We start from the raw sequence: 22,254 nt of genomic DNA, 5'->3' as shown, positions 1-22,254 counted from the left end.
TTACACTTAAAAACAGAAGGCTATAATTCCTAAACACAGGTGAGAAATACTTTTGTAAAACCTTGAATTAAATCTGAAATTCTGCACTTCGATCACACCCTGAGTGACTTTTAAAACCATCAAAGTGTTGTAGAGAAGCAAAACTACAAAAACTATATTATTCTCCAAGTACACATGGCCCTAATTGTTAGTCTGGCAAACAAAACAAAATAAATAAAGCCCCCACCCCCCCAAAAATGATCAAAAAATATCTTTATTGCAGTGGTGGGCTATTGGTAGTTGCTTGTTATTGGTGGGTTTCTTTTGTGGGAATGAGGAAAACCTCTTTAGGCAGCACAGATTTTACAGTTTTCAAGGACAAAAAAACAAACAAGGTGTGGTTTTGGCTTTTTTAAGGACTGGACTCATTACAAACTATAATATTAGGAATACGCCTACCAGGAAAGAAAACGAACATCTGGTCTGTGGGATCATCATTGTGTGCCACCAGGACGGTGAGATCTGTACGTCGGGGACGCCCCTCACTGGGCTTGTCTCCAAACTGACTCTTGAACTCTTCCAGTGTCTGGTCCAACTCATCCTGTGTCACCAGATATCCTCTATCATGGCAGAGCTGTGAGTGTAAAGGAAAATATTAAAAAGGCAAATTAAAAACAAACAAACAAAAAATCTAAACTAGTTTTGAGCAGACTGTGGGTTTTTCTCATGACATGAAGTGAAGCAGGCCCTCAGGGCAGCCAATGCTAGGAAAGCTGCTGGCCCGGATGAGATCCCAGTGAGGATATACCACCATCAAAACCAGCCTGAAGACCACCGCCTTCGACCCAGATCAGTATGCATACAGAGACAACAGATCTAGGGAAGATGCCAGATCTTCATGATCATAAAATCTGCTGACGACACAACTGTTTTAGGACTCATCTCAAATGGGAACGAGGTCGTCTATAGAGATGAAGTGCAGAGCCTCTCCACGAACATTAAAACAAACAAACAAAGGAAATCATCACTGGTTTCAGGCAACAGAGAAGGGCGCTCAGACCACTGGAACTAGGGGGTGAGGAGGTAAAGAGAGTGTCTTGCTTTAAACTTCTGGGAATACCATCAATGAGGACTCTGAATGGACAACAAACACTGCTGCTATTATAAAAAATAGGCACAACAGAGACTATTTCCTCAGAATAAGGCCCACCTGTCTGTAAATCCGTTAGTCTTTCTACCGCTGCAGCATTTTAGATCAAGTGAATGCTTTTCAGGGAGTTTATAGGACATCCTGACAACGAATAGCAATAGGCCAGCATTAACTAGTTTTTCAGCATCACTGTGAGACAGGATGTTTCTGATTTTAGCGATATTGCACACATGGACGAAAGCAGTCCTTTGTGTTTGTTTAATATACACATTTAAGGACATATTCTGGACCAAAAAAGACTAAGATTCCTCACAGTGTCACTGGAGGCCAAGGCAATGCCATCCAGAGTAAGTATCTGATTAGATACTGCATTTCTGAGACTTTTAGGGCAGAGTACAGTAACCTCACTTTTATCTGAATTTAGAAGCAAAAAATTAGAGATCATCCAGGATCAAATCCTGCAGTTTAATTCATTTGTGTGTGTTATCTGGCTTCATAGTTGGGTGTCATCTGCACAGCGGTAAAAATGTATGCTATGACAATCAGGGATACAGTGGGCTTTATCGAGCATATAGCACAATAAAAAACAAATTGCCAAATAATGCAAATCATTACTGTGCTTGGTTGGGATCGATGATGCTCTGCTCTCCTTGGCTATTCTAGTGTGCTAAGTAAAACAGTAAACAAGGCTACCTTCCTGAAGTGAGCCGTTGATTTCGACTCTTTAGTTAAAGAAAGCTAAATGCTAAGCTAATAACAAACAAACACACAAATGTAACCTACCTGCATGATTGTTTTGCGGATTTTCCAAAGCCTGTATGTTTCCTCCTCGTCATCCATCTCGTCTCAAACCGTGTGTATACTCTAGATTTACTTTAAATTTATTATTTTTCAATGAATGTCCCACTCTTAGGCACAGACATACACGACGCACGCTTTCGTCTTCCGATACAGGCTAGTGACGTAGGCTGGGCGCCTTGGGATGACGCACAGCAATCGAGGGTTTGTTTGTTTTGGGGTTTTTTTTGTTTGTTTGTTTGTTTTTTGTTACAAAACTTTTACACATAACTCATCTCCCACAGTTTGCCGAAAGGAAGGTCTTTCACATAGAAAAGGGATTTATACTTTTTGAACTTGAAGCCTTTGATAATAGACGATAACGGAACACACGGACTTTTGATGAAAAACAGAAACAACCTCCTCAGTTAATAATAATAATAATAATAATAATAATAATAATAATAATAATAATAATAATAATAAAAGTAGTGTCCCTTCTCCCTCCTCTGGTCTCTGAGGCCACCGCCCTCCGCTGTTTCACAACACGCCGCAGGGCGGAGTCTGCAGCTGAGGTTCACGGTGGTAAATTTGTCCTCTTTTTAAAACAAAATGAGGCCATTTTATGTTATTTTAGCAACTGGGGCTGTAGCGAGCTCTGTGGCACTACTGGCGACGGTGCTGTACTTTGTATTAACCACAACGGTAACGTAAACCTCAACCATTTAATCTGCATGCTACAGAGTGACGTCTGTGATTTCCACTGTGTGTAACACAATTTCATGTAACACGCTTTTTTTTTTTTTTTTTTACTGCTGTAATAATATCGTTAATCCATTTTTCACGTAAACAACGATGGCTGTTACCTAAGATGCTCTGCGTGTTTGTGGTGGGCTTTGATTAACACACGTGACACGGACGGACGCCCACAAAGTTCGCAAATCCTTCCCTCCCTCTGCTTTTTCCCGCACAGTTAAAGACATACCTTTCCACTGAATTTAGAGGGTGGAAAAAAATACATTATAAGTGCTGTTTTTGACACCGGATGTTTGTGCTCCCACTCTGGCTGCTGGTGTCAGCTGATAGGCTTATCATCAGGACAGACAGAGAGGCACTTCTGTATCGACACAACACCCGGCCATGTTTTTTATTGTAGCTGATGTTTAATGATTGAAGAATAAAAGTTTGCTTTCAGCATCAGTTTATATTAGTGGTGGAGAAAAAGTGGAGAAAGAACAGAGTTCATTTTCTTTTTATTATTATTATTACATTTTATTTGACTGCTATTATTTTCAGTGTAATTATGAGTTAGCTTCCACATTGGATTTGCTACTTTCAATTTAGTTTTCAAGAGTTTTGGTGTTTTACTCTTTATCAGGGCAACATTTAGAAAAGCTAAAAGAGGAATTACAATTCAAGGCTCAACACTTAATGAAACTTGTTTACTGAGGTCATGCAGACCTCCTGAGTTGTAATAAAGAAATATGCACCCAAGCCTCATCAGTCCAAACTGACAAAACTAAAACTTTATGACTACACACTATTTCTTAAATGAAACACTGTAGTTTAAATTTGATCAAGATCTGAATTTCCTGCACACTTGCCTGGACAAAATAATATTTACTACTGAAAATCACAGCAAAATGTTGCCTCATCTCTTATTTTGTGGCGCAATGTTCTGCTTGGCTCTTCCACTCCAGCTCTCAAAACATAATCGCCAGTTTTGTAACAATTCTGCTCTTGTTGTCTGAGATTATGATTATTTGGTAGAATGTTTTTTTTCCCAGCATAAAGTTTCAAGTTTGCTTATAAACTTTGTGGTGGGAAAAAGCAGGCTCTCATGTAATGACATAGTTAGCATTGTTGAATGGGTGCATTTAAACCATAATCTTGTCTAAGCTTAATGCAAATGTGAAAATATCAGAACAAAGAAAAGAAGTTTTTTTGCCAAACTCATTTCTTTTGAATGTTTTTGTCAAAGGTTTCTATGCTTAGCTCGCGTAGCCGTTTTGTAATGGCTCATGGACCATTGGAACCTTACAAAACAGGCAAGATAACTGTTTTCAACCCTTTTATTTCAAAATAGACACATTAGTTCTTTAATTGCTTTGGATTAACAGCACTGGCAATTATATTATATTAAAAAAATATTGAGAGATTATTGATGCACAAAATAATTCTCCATAAAACTTGGTTTCTAATTTCACACTAGAATATAAAGAGATTGTGTAACAGTGACTCAAAGCAACCTGTGCTACACACGTAAACAGGCAAAACTCAGCAACTGTTATTCAATCGGGATAATCACTGTTACTGTTATTTTTTTGGTTGTAAAATGTATATTTTTGGTACTCTTTGCATACTGAGATAAAAAGCAGCAGTGATTGAAGCAGCTGGCTCTGATTCGTCTTCACATCTTCCATTCAAAATGTGAAAAAATGTAATAATCTTAAAGCTGATTGATGTAAATTCAAAATTTTAAAAAGTGTTTTTTCTCACTACAATAGAAAGAGAGAAATCCAGCCTTTTTAGGGTAATGTAGAAGTTTATATCTGCTGCAAATCACCAGTTTTTCACTCAGATACTAAACACAATGCATAATGAGCTTTGGTTTTTCTTCTGACCGTTGCTCTTTGCTCTACACGGACTAAGTTGTGAACTGTGGACTGCAGCACACATGCTTTTGTGATCAGGCTTTACTGAATCAGCAGCACAGAGGGAGGTACTGGACAATCACAGCCTATCAGTTTAGTTAATGATCACCTGGTTTTGCTTTACAAAAGCACTGTAGAACGTGAGTTTTCTCAGTACAGGGACAGAAGTTCAGCGGTGATACTTTTAGAGACCGAGGAGCTAAGTAGGGCAGCCATGCGCCTGATAGGGTGCACAGTGCTCCTCTCTGTCCTGCTGCCGGCTATGGTAAGAAACAACGGGATTAGGACTGAAACATTACTTTTGCGTTTGAGGGCTAACCTTTGCTTTTGCTCTCCTTAGATTTATGTTTATTTTCATTACATTTTCTTTTTAAAATTAATTCTTCACATCTGATAGGCTGTGGAGTTTTGGAAATAACACGGTGTTCTAACTACTTATTGTTTTTTCCCCCAGTCTACCCCATTAGAGGAATGGCAGAGGGCAACATCCATTTATAACTTTTCAGCAACGGATATTGATGGCAACGTGGTTTCCCTTGAAAAATACAGGTAAATTTCTCTGTCATTTTGTTAAAACCTCCTATTACAATTATAAACCTCTTGTCACTAAACAAATGTGTGTGCACGTGTGTGTGTGTGTATTCAGGGGGAATGTTGTCATCATCACCAACGTAGCCTCTAAATGAGGTAAAACCCCAGTAAACTACTCTCAGTTTACTCAGTTGCACGCCAAGTACGCTGAGAGAGGTTTAAGCATCCTTGCCTTCCCTTCCAACCAGTTTGGGAACCAGGTATGTAAAACATTAGTTGTTTTTTTATTGCAACATTTAATGAGATTTGTTTGTGTAAGTTATCAGTTATCCAGGTCATGGATAACTGGAGATCTGTAAAGACGTTTCACCTCTCACCCAAGAGGTTACTTCAGGTCTAAAAACAAATGGTGGAAAGTCTTGTTGTATTGTTAACAGATAGACGATAACTTTTTAAATGTTTTACAGAAAAAACTGTATAAGTGAAATTTTAGCCAGTGTGAAACCTTTATAATTTTTTGCATAAGATCTCCTGAAATGTTTTTTTAATATCTAAAACATTCATAATTTCATTAAGTGTGTAATCATGTGCATAAATTGTAGTTGCATAAACACCACAATGGATAATTTGGCATTTTTCTCACTACTAGTCTGAAAGATGGCTTGTTTTTGAAAGAAACTAGGCCACGTTTTAAGATTATGTCAAATTCAAGAAGCTGCTGTTTTTAGTCGACTATTTTGTTGCCATTATATATAATTTGTCCTATGCAGGCCACTGAGAGCAGTTAGAGACTTTAATACTTTTAATACTATTTACTTTTAGGAGCCGGGCAATGAAACTCAAATCAGGCAGTTTGCAGACACGTTCCAGGCTCGGTTTGATATGTTCAGCAAGATCGAGGTGAATGGGCAAAACGCTCATCCTCTGTGGAAGTGGCTGAAGGAGCAGCCTAACGGGAAGGGCTTGTTTGGAAAGTAAGTTGTGAATGAATGAATCTGGGTCACAGTCATATGCTCACAAAGTATCTTAAAAGCTTGTTTGGATCAGACATAATGCGTACAGTCATCTGTTTAAAATGTGTACAACTGAATTTGAACAATAATCAGTCATATCATTTAAATTAGTTATTGATTAACAGCATTTTTATTCCAATGCTGACTGAATGAGAGTGATTAGTGGTTTTCTAACACATTTTTATGTTTATTTCTGCAGTAGCATCAAGTGGAATTTCACTAAGGTACGTTTTTATTACGGTTTATTTTTAAAACATTTTTATGTCAACGGGGCTAAAATATTATAAAATATAAAATACTGAATATTTGAAAAACAGTATAAAGGATAATTTTAGAGAGTATGGAACAATTAATGGAACAAGCTTTTATATGCAAAAAAAATGTGTTATAATTATTCATTTATTTTCTTTTGTGTTTAGTTTTTGATCAATAGAGAGGGTCAGGTGGTGAAGAGATATGGACCCTTGGATGATCCAAGTGTACGTACAAAATCTTTGGTTATTCTGTCAGATGTTCATTGCTCATGTGTCTGTGTGATTACTGCTCACCCCGTGATGAGCTCTGCTGTGCTTTCAGTAACAACAAGAGATGTTTGTAGTACGTGTAACTTTATCACCCCTGTGTCTAGACATGCAACTGAAGTCCATGCAACTCTCGCTTTCTTTCCAGGTGGTGGAAAAGGATCTTCCCAAATACCTTTAAACCTCTAAGAGATGCCTGAAACCGTGCTTACTTACATCCACTTGATTTTGTGTTTCCAGTAGTCTTTTTTTCTCACATTTCTCTGCCTCTCCAAGCACCGGTGGATATAGTTTGAGTCCATCCCAGACCAGTGACGGTCTGTTCATCAACCTGCATCGCAGGCAGGGCAGACCTGATGTAAATGGCGTGCAAACCTGCTGGGAAGGCGACCGAGCTTATATTCATAGAGTTCTATGGAGAGAACGACGGGGAACCCATTAATAGAGCATCATTCAGCACCTTAATGTTGGGCATTGTTTTCATCATAAAATATACTAAGATTTGTTCCTGTTATATTTTTTGTGTGTAACTTTTATTGTCTGTGATTAAAACAAAAGTGTTGGGGTTTTTATGGGGTTTTGAGGTGTTGGTACTGAGGAACAGATACATCTTGATCATTCATGTGCACAAGGATCTTTTCTTTTGTGTAACAGGAGCAATTAAAAAGGATTTCAGCTGAAAATGTATTCATTTCTGAGTCAGAAAGTCTTTAAGAAGTGAGCACTAGAGCTTGAAATTGTTCAACACAGTATTGTTCAGAAAGTGTGGACAGAGCAGTTTACCCTATAGGCTGTCCTAAAAATAACAATGATGACATATAGAACAAATAAAGAACTCGGAAAAAATTGAATCTTGGAAGTAGCCTGGATCATTAATTCCTTATATCGATGTTGGCGCTATTTGTAGGGGAGCAGGGGAAACAGGAACATTATTACACCACACAAAAAATATCATTACTATTTTTCTTTCTCTGTGTTTTTCTGATATTTTTAAAAATTATTTCTATATAACCTGATAATATCATTGTGATCTAATTCTGTGTAATAATAAGTGAAAATCTTACATCTTGACACAGTAAGTTCATCCTTGCAAAAACCTAAAAAATGTCACCCAGATTTTATTTAAAAGACTGTTAACTTATTTATTTCTAAGCTTCTCTGAGACTCTTTATTATTAAGTATCGTCTTCTACTCACTGCAGCAGATAATCTGCTTCTCATCCTATTCCTAGCACCTTCCTCTTTCACTACATCCAATAATTTTTTTCTGTGGTCTTCCTCTTTTCCTCTTTCATAGCAGCTTCATATTCAACATGCTTCATCCAACATATCCATTATCAGTCTTTTGCACATGCCCAAGCCATCTCAGCCTTTCCTCTACAACTTTGTCTCTTACAGCTCAACCTGATATATCCTTCTGATGTGTTCATTATTAATCTTATAAATTCATACATTATAAATTTATTACTTCTACTCCTTGCAAAGGTACCCATTTGTCACTCCTACCACTCCTAGATCCACAAAAACACATTACCTTGTGACCTTCTCTCCATCAACGCTCTCAAAGCAAATCTCACATCTGTATTGCTTTCACAAATCTTCATGGTATGGCTCATTATCTTTATCCCTGTGTAATTACTAAAACTGTACAAATCAACCTTGTTCTTGAAAATCTGCACCAGTACATTTGTTCTCCATTTCTCAGGCATTATCTGACTCTCTAAGATTTAAAACTCCTGGATGTTTCCATACGTCCACAAAGTATGTCATCTGGATAAGTAAATTAAATAAGTTAAACGTATAACAGAAACATACTGAGCCCCATCAAAAAAAAAAAACAAGAGCCCTGAAATGTTATGCAACTGCTCAGTCAAATCTCCTTCTTGCAGTTCACTCAGAGTCCTGCAGAGGGAGTCACAGGGCCCATCAGTACAAAACCAGGCGGCAGCGGCTCAGCAGCAGCAGCAAGTGCAGTGCAGAGGAGCTGGAAGAAGCAGACTGTGTGCTGCTGTCGTGAGGAAACACTGCACAGATGAAGGGACCGTCGCGGATAGCTGTCGCATATTCCTCCGTTTGATTACTGTTACACATCAAACGACCCGATCCTCTTTCCCTCCACCGGGATCGCGCCGTCGCTGTGGGTCTTTCATTCGGAGGGGCTTGCCTGTTTTTTCCTCCGGGAGGCTGAATGGAAGCAGCAGCCGAGGGAGCGGTCGGGCTGTCGGAGGCCAGGGAAGGGAGCCCGCTGTCCGGGGCCGCAGCATCCGATGATGGGGACACGGTTGTGGGAGTTAGCTACGGGATGGACGCCGCAGACATGGGTATTTTGCCACATATCTCATAAGCCATTCTCGTCGTCCCTCCATCCATTTTCCCTCGCGGCTTTACTGCTGCTACCGTAACCAGAAAGTCCCGACTCATCTCTGCTAGCAAGGAATTAATAAGCTAGGCTAGTGGCTAACTAAGCTGAATGGATGGGGCTCAGGTGAAGTTAAGTGCTGTACATACTGCAAACTGTGTAGGGTACATTTATACAAGTGCAACTATGAGCAGCCAGCACACGGACAAATACAAGTGTTGCATGGCTGATGATAAAGTTGTTAATATTTTTGGTTCATAAAAGCAGACAGGTGTGAAGTCAAGGTTTCTCATTACCTCTTCATTTCATTTATTGATTTTTATTTATTGCTCTTTTAAAAAATATGAATGTATTCACATGGCCAGCTTTGGGCACCTAAACATTAATTTGCTTATTTGTCACCATCTTGGCACTTACTGGAACCAGTAATTTATTAAGGAGAAGGAAGGTTGAGCAAACTGGAGCCACTACAGTTGACTAACAGGCTAGACACCAGTTAAAGGGTGTAAAAGCCTTGCAATAGTGCACCAGTGTCTGAGGAAGTCCCGATAATGCATGAATAGTATGAAGCAACTAAATGCAATCAGACCACCACTGATTTGGCCGTTTACACCCGTGGTGGTCCTGCAATGACACCTCAAAAAAAGGCCCATTGGCAGTAAGTTTATAGATATAATTAATATTTAATTATTATTAGATTTAAAATGTCCAGGGAACTATGTATATATATCAGCTGATAGAATTTAAGCCTATGTGTATCAATAATAACACTTTTCTGGGGTCAGACATTTGAGCATAGAAATCTAAAGACACGTGACCTTCAAACCATCCAGAAGTTTGCAAAATGTTGCATTCTGCAAATACAATATCCAGTTATACATGCTCTTATCAACAACCTTGTCTATGCTAAAATGTCAGCGCCCTGCCTTATATAGCACAGTATTATATTGAGAAAGAAATATATTATCTTTGTGATGTAAAGAACAATTTCCAGAGTCACCTCACTACAGCCAGGTTTCTCAGCCCCAGCTTTACTGTTGCACACTTGTGCCGTAGTGGTGTCATGGTGGAATTTTCCATATGTGTACTCTAGCTGCAGTGAAAATCACACCAACAGCCCCCCTACAGTTGATCACTACAATACCCCCACAGCTGTGCAAAAGGTTTGGTGGTGTAAGGACCCTTTTCAGAACGGGTGTATTAAAGCAGTTGCTACTTTCTTTACACCATTTGTGGTTGACTTTTAGGGGATTTGTTACACGCATATAAGTGAAAAGCAGGCGTTCTTAGATCTCTGTTTTGTCCAATATGTGTCCAACATATTGACATCCTAGAGTCACACCTTTATGAGTCATAATGGTGCCACTTATTATATAAATGAGGGTAAAGTGAACAAATATTAACCAGTTTGCAGTGAAGGAAGTGGCAGACAGTGGGGAGAGCTAAACAGAGTTAACAAACTCGCAAAAGTGAATAATAAAGGGACCACACAACATAGTTCGTCCTTTTTAATAGTGTTCATTCAAGCTGATGTTTTCTCTGCATGTTCAGGATTCATCATTTCCATTATAAAATCTTCTTTGCGACCATGTAAAACTGCTTTTAGCTGTGTGTTCAGCCCTTGTGTCTAACAGCCACCAGTCATGTTGCATTCACTGGTCTTGCACACTGTACATCACAGTTCTGGGTTGTTTTTTTTCTTCTCACTGATGAGAAAGGTTCTGACTTTGACAAGAGTTCAGCACCTCCACAGAGAATAGGCTTGTGAATCAAAGAGACTGTCTGCTGAGGGTTAGTAGTCGAGCTTAAATTTATCAGAGGAGGAAAATGGAATCCAGGTGCCCCCGACTGCAGATGGTGTGTGTTTCATTTACTCTGTTCTGCTCAGTTACTGGCTACTCGCATGCATTGGAAAGCATAAGGTTTACAAAGGCCTTGTGTGCATTAATAGTGTTTAGGAGATATTTAACAGAGCTCTGCCCTGCTGAATATTTCATAGTTGACAGTTTGGCATTCACCTGTCTGTGCTTTCTTGCGAGGAACTTCTTGACCTTTAAATAACCAGGAAAACGATATTATTGCTGACATACTGTCGGGCGTATAGACTTGATCTCACTCCTTTTCGTTCTCCGTGTTGCTGCTTTTGTTTGCTTGCATAGGAATATCACCATCCGTGAGTAAGAGAGTGCAGGCGGGGTGGAGTGGATGGAGACGAGTGTCACGGATGATTTGTGACAGAAAAGCAGCAAGAGTGAAAGGGAAGGTTTACAAGATGGTAGCGAGATCTGTTGTGATGTATGGTTTGGAGACGGTGGCGCTGAGAAAAAGACAGGAGGCCGAGCTAGAAGTGGCAGAGATGAAGACCAGAATGGACAGGATTAGAAATGAGTATGTCAGAGAGGCAGCTCGAGCTTGGCCATGGTGAAGAAGGACATGCAAAGGGTTGGTGTAAAAGAGAAGGATGCTGGAGAAAGGTAGGACAGAAACACAGGAAAAGTGGTTTTTCTGCTTTGAGCACGAATTAAATAAAAGGAAATCCCACATTTCCCAGAACACCTAAATTCTGTGCAGTGGTTCAGTAAGCACACCTAATCTGTCATTTGATAAATGGTTCTAAAATTATTAAGTGCAGCAGCAAAGCAAACAAATAGACCACTACTGCACGCTCACTCAGTGTTATTGGTCATCCCTCAGAGTCGTGGAGCCTCGCGTGTAAAAATGCGATTATTTCCCCCTCGGTTCTCTTGTTTTTATAGCATCGTGTATAATGTTAATCCATTTCTTGCTGTCTTGCAACCTAAAATGTAATGTGTGCACTGATACAAAGCGTAGCTGGCTAAAGCCCCGCAACAGGGAAGGGTAGGTGCTGATCGTACTTTGACTTCCTTGCAACATCTGACAAGTGAGTGGGTCTAAAAGCAAAAGTCCATTAAAGACGAGTCATGTGCAATAACAATTTCAGATGACCCTCACAGCAGGGTGTTAGGTTTTTTTAGTGGATTCAGTTCGCATAAATAATGATTAATTGAAATGTCAGCTGTAAAGGTTCAGCTTGATTCTGATTGGCTCTTTATGGTGTTGGATGCTGATCAACGTGAGCTCTCTCGGTTTACGTCAGATCCTGCAAATGCGTAATTGCGGGTTGCTCTGCAATGTGTGAATACAGCGTTGTGTGGGAGTCGCAGCTGGCTGTTAAATAGCTGTCTGAGCATTTATTCCCATTTAAAGCATCACGTCTTCTGGCCGTTGTAATTTGTCCCCGTAGTCTACTTTCAGCACAATGGCAGCATTCGTCTCACTTATCTTCTCCTCGCACTCGGCTTCATCCTCAGAGACAGTCTCCTCTCCTTCCTCGCTTCTCCAGAGTGAGCCACAGCTCATCTACCTCCTCTGTGATTCCCTCACCTCAGCTCAGCCACTCATTTGCCACTATCCATCAGTCCTCGCCCTTGTCTGTTTTTCTCTGTTCGCTTCAGGCACGGCCTGTCAGAACTGCTGACGGTAGCACAAAGGGTGGGTTACCTCCTGTGGAATTTACCATCCATCTGCTTCCCCTCTTATTCCTATGGCAAGGTCTCTCTCTTTCCCCCTTCTTCTTTATCCTTCTGAAGCTATGCAGGAAAGGATCAGTTTGTATCCCTGTAGCTCATTCGAGGAGCCTGTGTAGGGTTTTTGACCCTCTGCCAGGTTTTTTGATGTCATTATTTTACGCAGATGATGACGCAGTCCAGTTACATCTCCGATTTTGCGTGCGTGTGGAGGATGTGTGCTATAGTAGATATTTTGAGCTGGCACCACAGCAAGGCTGGAGTATTGTGTTTGCTGCTGTCTGTCCTTGCGCCTTGTCAGGGTTTTTCGCTCTCCTAGGGGTACCCGCTGGACAGTTGACAATAAGGGCAGGGTGGGCATTTTTTATTTATTTTTTGTCTGTTGTGGTGACTTTGCAGGTGTGAAAGCCGCCGGTGGAGGCTCCGACTCGCTTTCACTCTTACATGGCTGCAGTGTCATGCTGTAATGGCTTCACTCAGTGGGGAAATAAGGCGAAGACCTACTGTTTTCAATTAAGCGAGTTACTGAGCCCATAATGCAGGCTATTATTATTTCATAAGCAGCACCTGGAGCATGAATGCAGTGAGACAGGAACACTGTCAAACTAATGCAAACCACCCACATAGAATTAGTAGCATTTATTTTCAGCCAAAAAAACCAAACAGCATTGGATGGTGTCTTCTCAGGGTTATATTTCTCCAGATTGGCAGCATGACCTGTACAGTTTGTACTACAGCTCACCCAGTAAATGTCTACCTAAGTCCCTGATAAGCGTTTTGAAGAAGTGATTAGGATTATTAATCAGTACCATTTGATTTCTTTGAGGCTGTTATTCATCTGCTTTATTGTAGGGTCTTTACCCTACAGTATAAAGCACCTTGAGGCAACTGTTGTTGTGATTTGGCACTATATAAATAAATAAAGTTGAATTGAATTTAATCTATATCCATTTAAGCATTCAATTTCCTTTTTTCCACCAAAAACTCTCAAATATCAGAGTAAACCTGTCTGAGAGTAGTACGAACTGACCAGTTTATTAACCAGTTTGTCAAAAAATAGAATTAGTCTGCAATCATTTTAATAAATCTAAATATAATTTATTTTTAGGGCATATTTTTCTGCAATTGGACCTTCTTTTAGCAATTGATGAAAAGAAAGAAAGGGGAATATAGCAATGTTGACTTGTTAAGCCAGAAGCCACTTCCATCTGTATAATTAAAGCAAATGCAAATGTTAACAGTTGTAACTTCTTATAAGATAAGATAGCCTTCATTGGTCAAGGTCTGGCTGTGTGGCAGGCAGGATGAGGACCCAAGTGCAGGAGACAAAACTTGAGCAGCTTTATTGCTGAGAACTACAAACTAAAATACAAAACACTAAACTCTCGGCCTGTTAGAGCTTGAACCTGGTAGTAGAGAGCAAAACATGGAGCACGAAGAAGAGGGGTGAGGATAATGAGAGGGCACACCTGGGAAACACTCCTGGGCATGCTCTAACTCAGCTCTAACCCAACCTTTTTGGCGCCACGGACCGGTTTATGCCCGACAATATTTTCACGGACCGGCCTTTAAGGTGTCGCGGATGAATACTACAAAATAAAACTAGTACCGGTACCGAAAAAAAAGAAGATTTATTCATAACACACGTGAAAAGACCCAGGAAAACCGAGTTAACGATAAAAACGATAACAAAATAACGCTGAAAACCGATAAAAACCCTGAAAACCATACATTTCACACCTGAGCCTCAACTCTCGCGGCCCGGTGCCAAACGACTCACGGACCGGTACCGGTCCGAGGCCCGGGGGTTGGGGACCGCTGCTCTAACTGACAAGACAGGGGAAGCAAAACTGATGCAAAGTACATGAGACAGGGACTATCAAAATAAAACAGGAAACACACTGAGATGCGAGTAGACAAGACAGAGCTCAGGAAGAAGGAGAGACAAAGACAGAGGAGGGGTAAACAGTGACTGGGGAAACAAGATAAATAAACACAATACAGAGAACAAGAATGACTCTCACAGGAGACACAGGGATGAGGCAAAGACACAAAAGGAACCTTACAACAACAAACAAGAATCCATGAACCAGAAATAAAGAAACTCAGAGACACAAAAAAGAACTAAACTCAGGATTGTACTGTACAAACCTAAAATTCAAATCATCTCTTACAGCAAAGGAAACAATCATAAATCCATAACAAAACCTAAAACGCTGGGTGAAAAGCCTGCACCATGATATCATTAGTCTCAGTTGAGAAATTCACATTGCGAACAGCAGCACAGAAGACAGGACAGGAATATAAAAATTGAAGAAAATACATACACCACACAAAGTAAAAGAAATATTCTATTCTGAATTTTAAAAATTCTGCTAAATCTTTCAGTTATTCGCTATCTGAGTCTGCTGAAAGTGCCTGAGCCTGACAAAGTGGAAGACCAAGATGCTGCAGGGTTTATTCAAGTTTAATAGGGCCTGAGCTGTGAGAAAATATATTCATTCATTAAACAGTGTGGGCCTAGTTGGCAAGTTCAGTCTGACCCTGGTATAAGCATTACTCCCAGCTCGTGTGATGGTGAATTTGCTTTGGGCCCCGAGAGAAGAGATAAAATAACCAAGGCTGCTTTTTCCAGTCTCTATCAGCCACAGCACAGATCGTTTCTTAGCACGCTTGAGTTACTTCTCCGATTGGTCAGATTAGTCTCTCTGGGCAAAAGACTTGCTATGCTTTTCTATCCTGGTTTCTGATGACTTCTTTACCTATTTTAATCATGTACATATTTATTAGGAAGATACTGATGTGGAAACAGCTCACTTGTCAGCATATGGTCACTGTCACTTAACTTTTCCTAGTTCATTTAAGGAGCATTGTGCAAGTAAATAAGAGAAAATGTGATTGTTTGATTAGCTGGGATTTTGCAACACATCTTGTGCAGAAACTGTTCTCTCTCAGAAAGTTTTGTTTAGATTTGTTCTGCTATGTTGAAAAAGGTGAAGCGAGTTTGTGGTGGAACAATGTAGGAACACAACAGGTTGTATATTGACTTGACCTCTCGGGACGACGGCCAGTATTTCCAGGCTTCAGTAGATTTCATGTTTATAGAGGCTCCTTTGTTTAGTGGTTAACATGTAAAAGATGTCTGGTTTAAGATTCTGAGGAGACACAAATCCTTGGGTGGTTTGGTCTGGTGTAACAATTTGTGTGAAATTACTTGGAACATCCCTATCGTCCATAGTATTGCTTTAACTTTGGAATATGTAATTTAACTTTGTTTTGCTAATTAGGGCTGTGTGATATGACCAAAATCTCATATCCCGATATAAGAATTCTATCGTCCGATAACGATATAAATCACAAAAATGTAACATTTTCTGTAAATTCTGTGAATCTTGGGCAGCTCGTCTTGCGGGAAGTGTTTCCAGCTGCGCGTCATGTTGCTGGAGTCGAGTGTTTTAACCGATGCATGAAACTATACATTTTTAGACATAAGTTGTAAAGGCCGCCGTTTTCTTTGTGAGTATTTATTACACGGCGTGCTGCGGGGAAAAGCCTGTTCTAACGTTTGAGTCTAAGGTTTATTTTTTAGCACCTGGCGGCTCTTTTTAAATTCTCATCCATAAATAATCTGCTCTTTCACGTGATTCAGTTTATTTTGAAAGTCTCAACAGGATCTTGAGCTTTATTGTGAAAGGTTTATGTGGAACATAAACAAGCGGACACGCGATGCTGTTACCGTCGTTGTTGCTAACCACAATGCATAAAAACAGGCACTTGTCCATCTGTAGTGTGGTTATAATAAAAATAAGAGAAAGAGAGAACTTTAAGAAATTAATATAGCCACTACAGTGACCATCAAAACGATGAAAAAATATTGCCCTAAACAGTTTATTTTGCGACACCACGAAACAAAGGATAGCGTAAAATGAAACGATAGACGTTTTTATATCGTTATCCGATATATATCGTTATATCGAACAGCCCTAATGCTAATTTTCTATAGAATTTACACTTTCTGTTTTTCATATTTATATTTTAAGCGAGCGTCAAATACTCAAATTCATCGACTGTGGTGACCCCTTTCCAATAACAGAGCAGACAAAAGAAGAAGCCTTTATTTTGTTTTGTTTTTTTGTTCTGCTGGAGGTTTCTTCCTGTTAAAGGGGAGTTTTTCCTTCCCACTGTCGCCAAAGTGCTTGTTCATAGGGGTTCATATGATTGTTGGGTTTTTCTCTGTATTTATTGTAGGTTCTACCTTACAATCTAAAGCACCTTGAGGCAACTGTTGTTGTGTTTTGGCATTGTATAAATAAAACTGAATTGAATTGAATTATGAGATTGTTGATCTGAGTATAGGTTTAGCCATAAATCAACAGGATTTCCATTAATCTGTTAAGTCTAATGGGCAGCCTGGCCTAAGATGACCCCTGTAAACTGTTTATCTGACATATCCTGTTAGACAACAGCTATTAGTTTTACACATATAAAGAGAACCCAAAAGCACTATGACGAAGTTTCAAAATTATGAAAGAACCAGGCAGATATTATAACTTAATATCTTTTTAGTTGGCTACTTACAAATCACAATAGGCTAAATAATTTCTTAATTATTAAATATAAACAGCATTAATCATGCTTTTTATGAGTATAGACTGTGAAATAACACCAGTTTGTCTCTGTCTCGTCACTTGCTGCGTATGCAGAGATGCACTTAGGCCAACACAGCTCCACTCTTTAGTCTGTGCTTCACAGTTAGCATTAAAGATTAAGATACTTGATTTGCTGTTGTAGAGGTATACAATGAAATTTTGCTTGGTGACTCTATCGACCAACAGCAAGGGATGAAAGCAGCTTTTTTTAAAAAAAAAGACATAAAAATTGTACAAACAAAACAACTATAGAAAAAGCATTAAAAAGAAAAATATACAGCACACAAACAACAAGTAGGGTGTAAAGTGACTTTCTGTTTATTTACCTCAGTGCAAAGATTATGCAATATTGTGTATTTGCACAGATATTAAATCAGACCCAGTAATTATTATTATTATTATTATTATTATTATTATTATTATTATTGCAAACTGCATAAATCAAATGCAGCCATAACAAAACATTCTTCACTCCTGCAGATTTTCTCCACAGGTGTTTTTCTCTTTTTTCCATGTTTTGACGTTCTGTGGGTAACCCTGAGAAAAAGACTCATTATCTGTACTGTTTTGTGCTACATTGGTAGCTAAGGAATGTGTTGTCTACCACATTGTAAATTATAAACGCTGTAGCCTGTGAGTACTTTATAAGCATTCATCTGCATGTCCAATAGTGGCAAAAAAGGCTTTAAAACCACACGTGGTGCAGGGCTAAAAACATGACTTGGTGTTGATAAAATGGTAAATGATAGCACATGACAAGTGTATATATGACGCTGAAACACATACCAGTGCTGCTATGCCCTCTGCACTCTGTTTTTTCATGTAGGTGGCCATTTGTAGGGGTAGTGTGTGTGTGTGTGTGGTGCAAGATTGCCAGTAAGGATATCTTGCAATGCACCAGAGCATATAGATGAAAGACTGAAGTACATGGGAAATATGCAGAAATGGGATTATAGGCAAAATGTCTTTTTTTTTTTCTTTTCTTTTTTTTTGCTGTCTTGTGAGAAATTTGCTCAACAGTTCCTTAATCGTAACATAATCTAATACAAATATGTGACTAGTAGCTGTGCAGGAAAAACAGCTTCCCCACATCTTTTTGTATTGTAAGACTCACGGTGTCACATTACTAAATACAGCAATAGTTTGATCTGAGGGCTGTTTTTCTTTTCGTCTCTGCACCTAACCAAGATGAGGCATAAAATAACAGGTCTCTGTAGATTATTTATTGCATGTGTGACAATACCGACTGAGACATTGTTGTGCAGCTCTGTTAGAGGAGATTACCTTCTACTGAGTCACCGCTGCCTGCAAAGATGCTGCTCTCAGCAACAACACAGCAGCACACAGTGGTCAGACTGATCACCTCTGTGTTTATTCCGACTATCTTTCCTCTCCTCTCCTCTCCTCTCGAGTCCATAAAAGGACTTCTTTCTCTTGGCTGACAGCTTTCATTGCATTTTGAGGATCAGCAAGGATCACTAAGCTCAGTTCTGATCTGGCAGCTCAGTAATGAAAAACAGACTGAAATTACATAAGAGTTTGAGCACTTGAGTGTGTCATTTTGCCAGCAGGACTTAGCTGTTTTTAGCTTTGCCCAAGAACAGAGTTCTGCAACTCAACCCTGTCTGTTTTTGCAGGAAAGCGAGACCTCCCTGTGGGAGCGTAGGACATGGCCACTCTCGACGTGTAAATCCAATGATATTAAAACAGTTAAACCATTCTCACTTGAAGGCATACAGAAATGCATGGTAACTGATCCTCTCCACATTGAAATAGTAGTTATTAAAACTTCTCATTTGTGTTTGCATTGACTCCGTCTGCATATTGGCTTGTGCACTGTGAGCGGGTGTCACATTCCCACAGACACACAGGTAGGCGTCTGAATAGCTGACTGTCAGGAGCTGTTGTTTAATTGACTTTTCATGCTGTGTGAAGTGTGTGTCCTTGGGATGTGTTTAAAACCTGCCCGCTATCACTAGACTTGGCCCAGCTTTAATAAAAGCAGCTCTCCTTGCATCCCCTCACCTCTGATTTCCATTTCAAAGTCCACTGAGCTTTCACGCTTCTCTGAGGAAAAATTACACTTTCATGCCCACCTGTTCCATTACTCCAGTCTACAGTTTGAAATTAAGATGCAACTGGTGAAATTTAGAATGGAGTCATTAGCCGATATAACTGCCCAGCCGTCATTTCAGCCACTTTTCACTCTTGTTTTGAACATAAAAGACATCGGTATGGATGCAAATAATGGCAGACAGGTTTTGTAGTGAAGAGTGCATCTCTGATGATATCTGAGACATATGTAATCATTTATCTAATGTAAAGTCAGTCTTACAGTAATCATTGAGCATCAGTTTTAACAGTTGGCCCGACAAATGGATCCAGTAACCCAGAAAAACAGACAGACGGGTTCCTGCTCCCACCTGTCCCTGCATTAGTACCATCTTATCCTGATAATCCTGACAGTTAGCCTTACGGCCTGGGGAGAATGGTATTGGGATTAGGGATAGTGAAGTAATCATGACCATGACTTGGCTGGCTTTTTCTTTGGGATGTTGTCTGTCTGCAACACCAACAATACCTCCGACTTGCTGCGGTCAGTCGTGTCTGTACGAAGTGATCACGCTGCAACAGTAAAGAAAAGTCCGGAGCAGCAAATATTTCATTTCCAAAAGGGTTGGGATGCTGTGTGAAGTGTAAAAACAAACAAACAAACATTTGAACCAGAACCTCAATTTTCCTGATAGTGCAAATAACTGCCACATTTTAAATAATCAACGATAAAAGTCTGTGATTTTCCTGTTCAATAACTACTTAATTAATCCATTAGCTGCCTAAGCTATTTTTGCCAGGAGTTTGGAGAACTTTCTCATAAAGGTTCCATAAGTAAATATTTAGTTTTTATATCTGTGTGTATTTATCTGTCTATTGCTCATCATCCAGCTCCAGGCTATGTGCCTCAAAGGATCTGTTTTTGAGCCAGCTGCGGGCAGGAAGCGTTTCATTAAGCCTACTTGCTTGCTATTGATCATAATGGATGACTTGGCATAGTAAAAAGCTGTCCTCTCCTTTCGTGTTCTCACTGTATTTCACAAAGTGGATGATGTGTGCTGACAACAGAGGACATAGAGACTTTCCCCTTGTGTGTGCTCCCCATTGTTCAGTAAATCTAAGGAATCCTGAGGGAAAATACTTTGCAAAGAGAACATTGTGGATGTGTGCTGGCATCATAGTTCTATGTTAAATCACGGTAACATGTTTAGTAGCGGTGAAACGATAGACAAAATTCACGGTTCGGTTCGGTTCGATACTTTGGTGTCATGGTTCGACATTTTTTCAATACAAAAAATGTTCATGCTGTTTTAATTTGTCATTTATTAAAATTATAAATATATATTTTAACTCAAAAGTACAGTTTTTAAATGTAATGTTGCAGAAACAACAAAATAATAAAATTAAAAAAATCTATCTGATCGAGAAATCACTCTAAATCTCGTTAAAATGACATTAACTCCATAACGCGGCAAATCTCTGTTAACGAGTTACCGCGGATTGCCCCGTGTGTGGGGCAGGACGGCGTCAACACTTTAATGAGCTAACTGCGCTAACGCAGTAGTTCCCACCCATGTAATTGAGCATTGCGTGGCACATCCGACATACTGTTTTACTTTAGTCCATGATCATACTTCACATGAAGACCAAAATAGTTCCAAAGGCCAGATCTGAATGAGGGTGGGGGAGGTTCAATTTGCCATGTTGCAACGAGCTTAGCTTCTGTCTTGCTAGCTTGTGCTGCGCTCAGTGGATCTGCGCTTGACAGTGCTGCCTAGGCGGAGTAGTCGAGCGCAGATCCACTGAGCTCTCAACACCGACAGCATCGTCAGAAGAAAAGTTGATCAAATAAATAAAAAAAATTGTATTGTTCGATGCATATGCGTACCGAACTGAAAGCACTGTATCGAACGGTTCAATATCAATACGAGTATCGTTGCACTCCTAATGTTTAGAGATTGTTTAAACCGTATTTCCTGCTGAAGTTTGTAAGCAGGGTGTATTTGTCTCCCTATGCCAGCCTCTCTCTGTGTGTGTTTACATGCAGAAGCAGTGAGGATAAGCTGTAAGGCTATTATTCTGCCAGGGTGCCATAATTGCAAAGAACATTTAAAGCCTCTTTGCGTAGCTTAGCATTAGGAAGTTGATGACTCCCTAATTATAAATAACACCATAAAAAGTAGCTGATTAATAAAGAAAAGGCAACTGAAAGGAAATATTGACAATGTATGTTACCAGGCTTGTCTTAGATAGATAAGCACGCTGGAGTGCTGTGACAGAAACCAGCTTGTCAATGCTTTTAATCACTGTCTCTGCCACTAGCACTGGTTTCTTTGATCTGAGTCACATTAGGGCTGGAAATGTGGGTGCTAATGTGGAGAGTAAATAAAAATATGATTACAAATGAATGGGTCTATTCAAAACAAGTTAATTGACTCCAGAGATCCTGTTTTTCAGACAGGATTATGCCTGCTGTTTGTCCTCCTTTTAGTTTTAGTATTATATTTAATAAAGCCACTACATTTAAACCACCTGCCGAATTTTGCATAGGTCCCCTTCATGCTGCCAGAACAGCCCTGACCCGTGATTGCGTGAACTCCACATGACCACTGATGATGTCCTGTGGTAAGATGAAAGTGGTGCTCAGAAATCAGGAGATCATCACATGTATCTGCTAAGTAAAGAGCGTCATTTAAAAAATCATCAAACGACACATAGCACTAATGTACATCAGTAAACTATCACTAAGTTGTTATTACTGTTTCCTGCGCTTCATTCTGGACCAAAACCAGATGGAGGAGCGAGGACTACACGAGCTGGCTGGTGTGGTCATGGAAAAGTACACAGCCTGATGGATACTGAGCTCAAGGGCTCAAGGTTAGAAAGGCTTGATAACAAAGATTTCGGATCAGTTTTCCCTGTCTCAGTCTAAAGAGAAGTCGCAGTTGCAGTATTGGTTTTTTTTGTAGAGTGAAGCTTATATTAACCATCTTCTTAACAAAAAACAAGGAGAACCTGAGGG

At 39.7% G+C, this 22,254-nt stretch overlaps 3 protein-coding genes across 6 annotated transcripts in view; 2 read left to right on the top strand and 1 right to left on the bottom strand.

Annotated features, from left to right (window-relative positions):
• The window catches only part of polr2eb (RNA polymerase II, I and III subunit E, b), a 4,806-nt gene extending 2,695 nt beyond the window's left edge, over positions 1-2,111 (bottom strand). Inside the window, exons 1-2 of the mRNA XM_005734128.1 lie at positions 1,913-2,111; positions 439-613 (exon numbers count right to left, since the gene is read on the bottom strand). Coding sequence (XP_005734185.1) covers positions 439-613; positions 1,913-1,969 — 232 coding nt within the window. The 5' untranslated portion in view covers positions 1,970-2,111. The remainder of the gene's footprint in view (positions 1-438; positions 614-1,912) is intronic.
• A 326-nt stretch (positions 2,112-2,437) lies between these two features.
• On the top strand, positions 2,438-7,476 carry gpx4a (glutathione peroxidase 4a). 2 transcript variants are annotated; one of them, XM_013911102.1, is made up of 7 exons: positions 2,438-2,611; positions 5,015-5,109; positions 5,207-5,351; positions 5,914-6,065; positions 6,304-6,328; positions 6,524-6,583; positions 6,774-7,476. In XM_013911102.1, the coding sequence occupies exons 1-7, from the start codon at positions 2,519-2,521 to the stop codon at positions 6,804-6,806; spliced, it is 603 nt and encodes a 200-aa protein (XP_013766556.1). In that variant the 5' UTR covers positions 2,438-2,518; the 3' UTR covers positions 6,807-7,476. The 2 variants fall into 2 exon arrangements, with proteins under 2 accessions (XP_013766556.1, XP_013766557.1); XM_013911103.1 differs by lacking the exon at positions 2,438-2,611 and adding an exon at positions 4,715-4,825.
• A 1,086-nt stretch (positions 7,477-8,562) lies between these two features.
• The window catches only part of pip5k1ca (phosphatidylinositol-4-phosphate 5-kinase, type I, gamma a), a 52,140-nt gene continuing 38,448 nt past the window's right edge, over positions 8,563-22,254 (top strand). For all 3 annotated transcript variants that reach the window (XM_005733975.2, XM_005733974.2, XM_005733973.2), the window contains exon 1: positions 8,563-8,945. In XM_005733975.2, coding sequence (XP_005734032.1) covers positions 8,813-8,945 — 133 coding nt within the window. In that variant the 5' untranslated portion in view covers positions 8,563-8,812. The remainder of the gene's footprint in view (positions 8,946-22,254) is intronic.

This window comes from Pundamilia nyererei, unplaced genomic scaffold, assembly GCF_000239375.1.
Source record: "Pundamilia nyererei isolate P.nyererei 1_Seehausen unplaced genomic scaffold, PunNye1.0 scaffold00056, whole genome shotgun sequence".
Lineage (NCBI taxonomy): Eukaryota > Metazoa > Chordata > Actinopteri > Cichliformes > Cichlidae > Pundamilia > Pundamilia nyererei.
Note: the sequence above shows the minus strand (reverse complement) of the source record. Positions and strands in the feature narration are given on the sequence as shown.